This window comes from Carex rostrata, chromosome 34, assembly GCF_964058835.1.
Source record: "Carex rostrata chromosome 34, lpCarRost1.2, whole genome shotgun sequence".
Lineage (NCBI taxonomy): Eukaryota > Viridiplantae > Streptophyta > Magnoliopsida > Poales > Cyperaceae > Carex > Carex rostrata.
In genome coordinates, this window is record NC_135951.1 from 2,036,532 (window position 1) to 2,042,113 (window position 5,582).

Sequence of the window (5,582 nt, forward strand, 5' to 3'; positions counted from 1 at the left end):
CGTTGCACTTTAAAAAATGATGATTATAATGTGAGACATAATGAGGCATGAAAGACATGAAACATTTGAATTCTCCTCTTATAGAAAAAAATAAATTGTCCAGTACATAAATTTTCTATTGGCTGGCTACTATAATAAAATAATCGGATGACTATGATAAGTTATTGTGGTACTTTAAAATTGATTCATCAGGATATATAGTTGCCACTATTTAAACAAATTGTTGCGGACAATCAATAGTTGCACATCAAGTTGTAATATTTTAATACTTAAACAATTTGTTTGGTTTGCCGATCAATTCAACGCACCGCCTACCTATACATCATCTATTAGTGTGATGTGTGCAGCTAGCTATACACAAATTAAAAATCACATGGCGTCATGGCCAACTAAATGAATTTTTCGCTAGTACAATTATAGATAGATATATGCACCAAACATTATATACCTATACGTACTCACCAAGCATGGCAGAGAATAACAATTTAATTGATTTTTATATTCATGGTAATTACTAATAAATTAAGTTTGTCGAAAATAAAATGGAAGTAAGAATATATTACCCATTATTTAAATATGAAAATATACATGGCGGAATTAATGGAAGCCTCTATATTTTAAAATATTATTATTATTATTATTATTATTATTATTATTATTATTATTATTATTATTATTATTATGATTATTATTTTTGTTGTTGTTGTTGATAATACTTGCCGTTACTGTTTTTATTATACAATACAGTATTATTCCAACTAATAGTTTATCAAATAATGTTTCATTCTACTAAATATTAAAGTTTGCACTATTTTATGTACTATTTGAATAACATATTTTTTTTTTTTTACTATTGAAATATTATCCTCTCATATTTCACGTACTATTTTAAGTACTATCCGAATAATGACATAATTCATAAGTCATATTTTACATGGAATTAGAAATGAGCCTAAATTTCAAGGGGGAATTAGAAATGCTACTTAAGTTCATCTAATAGGAGACATGCATTGCTTATTGTCGCCATCCGTGTAGGTATACCTTCAAATTTATAATATATACTTGGAAAACTTGAGAGGTTTTGATTAGGAAAACAAAGCCTCTACACATAACGTTGACTTTAACTTACCCCTCAGATCTGAAGATCGGTGTTGTTCTTTCCTCCCTCTCATTTCTCATTTTCACAATTCAGATCTAAAAAACAGAGCATACGCAGAGTCACACACTTTTTCTGTGTCAAATGGCAGGGAATTTGATAACCTCTCTGCTCTCTCTATCTACCTATTTGCTCCCTTCATTTAGAGCCTCTGCTCAGGCTCCATCCTCTTCATCAAATTCAAGTAACTCACATCAAAGACGTGCTCGTTCTGCTAAGGAGGATTTGGAGAGGCTGATGCGAACTCTGAAGTGGATCAAGGCCACGATGTACGATGCTGAGGAGAGGGAGATCACAGACCGCTCCGTCAACCTCTGGCTCAAGGAGCTCAAGAAGGTTGCTTATGATGCTGAGGATGTGCTTAGCGAATATCGTTATGAGGTCACACGTGTTCAAGTAGAGGCAAGACAGGCTTCTGAAGCATCCAGATATCACAAGGGAAAACAGATAGAGGTTTGTACCTTGTGTATAAATATTAAAATCACATTACTTATGCTAGTATTTTGTGGTACTGAAAGCAAATGGGCAATGCTTGAATTTTCATTTTCTTTTCTTTTATCTGAATTGGCATCCAATATAGTGGTAGCTTGTTTTAATTTCAAAGCCTTCCAAATCATACATCAGAGTAGTCACTTGATCTCTCAATTATCATTTATAGTTAACAAAATTTAAATTTTGCCATACTAATGTAATTCATTTCTTTTGGACAGTCCGTTGAGTATATTGTTCCAATTCCTGATGATATGGTAGATCGGCTTAACAAAATAAGAAGTCGATTTGATGACATAGCGAAGGATCGTGAGGCTCTCCAATTAAGGGAGAGTGATGGGGTGAGGCGTCCAAACACATTAAGAAGAGTCCCAGCAGGTCACATGGTGGATGAGGCGAGCATTTTTGGTAGAGATGTTGAAATAAGGGAAATCATTAATTTCTTACTATCTGAAAAAAAGAAACAAAGAAAAAAGAAGTCCTTTTCGGTCATTTCAATTGTTGGCAAAGGTGGCCTTGGAAAAACCACTATTGCCCAACTCGTCTACAAAGATCCAAGGGTTTCCAAATGCTTTGATTTATTTGGGTGGGTATGTGTGTCTGAAGAATTTGATGTCGGTAGGCTCATCAAAGCAACCATTGAATCACTCTCCACCAAAATAAATAATGGCGTGAGTGAGTTGAGCCCATTACAAGAAGAGCTTTCAAAAATTGTGAAGGATAAAACAATATTTCTTATTTTAGATGATGTGTGGAACGAGAACCAAGGCCTTTGGGAGTTGTTTTGGGTTTGTTTTGAAGAAGCAAAATGGGTCATAATTCTCGTGACAACAAGAAATAATAAGGTTGCAAAAGTCATGCAAACAAAAAAGCTTTTTAGGCCAAGTAACTTGCCTGAAAGTTCATGTTGGCAGTTGTTTCAACATTATGCATTTAGTAGTACAAGTGACAATGTGCCAACAAACTTGATAGACATGGGAAGGGAGATTATGAGAAAATGTGGTGGGTTGCCACTAGCCGTGAAATCGATTGCAAGCCTCCTTAGGCATGAAACATATGAAAAGAGTTGGAGGGAGATTCTAGAAAGTGATCTTTGGGAATCCAATCCATCAAATGATATATTCCCAGCACTTCAAATCAGCTATGCTCATCTACCTGCCCACCTTAAGCCGTGTTTTTTGATTTGTTCAATGTATCCAAAAGATCACTTATTAAAAAAGATGCATTTGATAGAGTTATGGATCTCTCATGGCTACGTCGTGTCCAGGGGCAATCTGGGAATCATACAAGTTGGTATTGAATATTACGAGGAGTTAAAAGAGAGGTCATTCCTTGATAATTATTCAGGTCGATCTTCAGAATTCTGTAAGTTGCACGATATAATTCATGACCTAGCTCGACTTATTTCTGAGAATGAACATTATTCAGTGGAGATCAATCATCCACTTGATATTCAAGAGGAAAATGTTCCACGAGAAGCATACCATTTATATGCAAGAGGTTTCTTGGGATATGTAAATCAAATGCTCCAACAAAACCGACATAATCTGATTGGTTTAAAAACTCTTTCTACAGATCTGAGAGGTTGCATCGGAGATTTAGAGCACCGGTATTGTATAAACAATTACATCGAAGATTTGGAGCACCATTATTGTATAAACAAAGGCCATATGTTGTCAGAATATCATAAGAAATGTTGGCAACTGGTCATATGTAACCTCACAAAATTTGAAGCTCTCAGGGTATTGGAATTGAAAGGGTATGGTCTGACAGTGATTCCTCACTCCATTTCTAAGTTGAAACATCTTGCTTATCTTAGTATTACTTCTTCAAGTCTTAAAATATTATCATTATCCATTGGCCTCCTTTACAACCTGAAGGCTTTAATTCTTAATTGTTTTTTCCTTGAATATCTACCTGAAAATATTGGTGATCTTGCAAACTTACAGTTTCTATCTGTTCGATCTGGAACAATTCAGGAGTTACCTAAATCAGTTTGTTCACTTAGAAATTTACTGAGATTAGTTATCAAAAGTAATAAATTACTTGATTATGGCCCTCATGGTCTTGTTACTTTTCCGGCAATAAAGACAATGAGAGCAGGGTTGAGAACTACAACTTTATCTTGGTTGAAGGATATGAAGGACCTTGAAGGAAAACTCTCCATTGCTGGATTAGAGAATATGATCAATTTATTAGATGCCAAGAGTGCTAACTTGAGAAATAAGTGCAGACTTGAAACTTTGGATTTATGCTGGAATTCTGAAAATAACAATACAAAATCAGAGCTGATATTAAGCCTCATACCAGAAACTTGTGAGGGCAGGTTAGTTGGTGCAGACGATCTAGATTTTTCCTTGTTAGAATGTCTCCAACCACATCCTAACCTCAAGAAACTTTTACTAAGATGGTATCCTTGTGCCAGATTACCAAAATGGATGAAGGATCCATTTTCCTTGCAGTCAATTCAACAACTCTTGTTAGAATGTTGTATCAGTATTCAGTCTCTTCCATTTGGCAATCTCCACACTCTCAAGCACCTCACCATTGTTTCATGTTCTGGTATTCAAGTTCTGCAACTGGGGCAGCTGTCCTCCCAGCTTAGAGCATTGCATATTTTAGAGTGTGACCACCTAGAGTTGATTACCGGACTAGGGCATTTGGATATGTTGGCTGAGTTGGAAATTTGTTCATGTAAGGCCCTACAATCACTAACAATAAATGACCATTTTGGTGCTTCCTCTCCTGAGAAGCCATATATTGATGGGGAGACCATTTTATCACTTACAAGATTGGAAATCAGAAACTGTGATTTGCTTCGTGTTTTTCCTAATGGGTTGATTTCAAATGGGCCTTGCTCCATATGTGTTCTCCGTTGCGGTTGCCCTGATGTCCTTCTTTCGTCCGGAAGAACATTGAGGTATCCCCTCGAAGACCCTTGATTGAAATGAATTTTACTATTCAATTTATAATATGATTTTTAATATATTGAAAGAATTTGGGACTCATTTTCATCGATTTTTGTATAACTTTTCTATACTTCTTTTCTTCAATTCTTGTCCTCTTGAAAATGATTAAGGCAACAACCAACTTTTTTCTTTGGCCAATTTTTGCTTGTTGCAGGTAATAAGATCCGTGTTGCATGGAGATGCGTGCGATCAAAAGCTCAGTTTAAGATGGGACAATTTTGGCCCGTTGCAGGTAATAAGATTTGTGTTGCATTGGGATGTGTGCGATCAAAAGCTCCGCTAGAGATGGGAGGAGAAACAAGAAATTAGTTATATAATTAATTGAAGGCCTGTTACAAGGACCTTATAGAGCCCAGGAATTAATAATTTGAGAGAACCAGGTGGGCCAGGCCTTATGGGTTGTTGTACCCCAGTAACAATTAATTGACGCAGGTTAATTACATGTCAATTTAGAATAATTTAGTTTAATTTAGTTTGAATTTGGATTAAAGTAGTACAATTTAATTTAGTGTATTTTAGGATCTGATCATAATTAATGTAATTTAGTTTGAGCACCACAGATCATTGCACATCTCCAATCAGGTAGTATTACAAATAAAAATATTTTCTTTGAATTCTTTCGATTAATTAATTCCTTTTGATTAATTAATTCCTTTTGATTTATATACATGATCTTTAATTTCCAGCCAAGTGCAATATTATGAGTCAACACGCATTGCACTGTGATAAAGTTAAACTGGCGCTTTGAAGAAGCTGGATCTCTGCCAGCTTGCCAGAATCAATGATTGTCCTATTGACATGTCATTGATCACCGTCCTGGTTGAGAGGTCGAGCTGGACACATCGACATTTCATCTAGTTGTTGACAAAATGACAGTGGCATTGGAGGACGTCAGCTCTCTGGGGCTTATCAGTTAAAGGTATTAAGATGACAGTATTTATGATTGTCATTTAATTAAGGGTATAAGT

At 35.5% G+C, this 5,582-nt stretch overlaps 1 protein-coding gene across 1 annotated transcript; it reads left to right on the top strand.

The window, feature by feature from the left end:
* Positions 1-1,240: 1,240 nt before the first annotated feature.
* On the top strand, positions 1,241-4,587 carry LOC144548856 (putative disease resistance protein RGA3). The gene is made up of 2 exons (XM_078297569.1): positions 1,241-1,609; positions 1,867-4,587. The coding sequence occupies exons 1-2, from the start codon at positions 1,241-1,243 to the stop codon at positions 4,585-4,587; spliced, it is 3,090 nt and encodes a 1,029-aa protein (XP_078153695.1).
* The last annotated feature ends 995 nt before the right edge of the window (positions 4,588-5,582 follow it).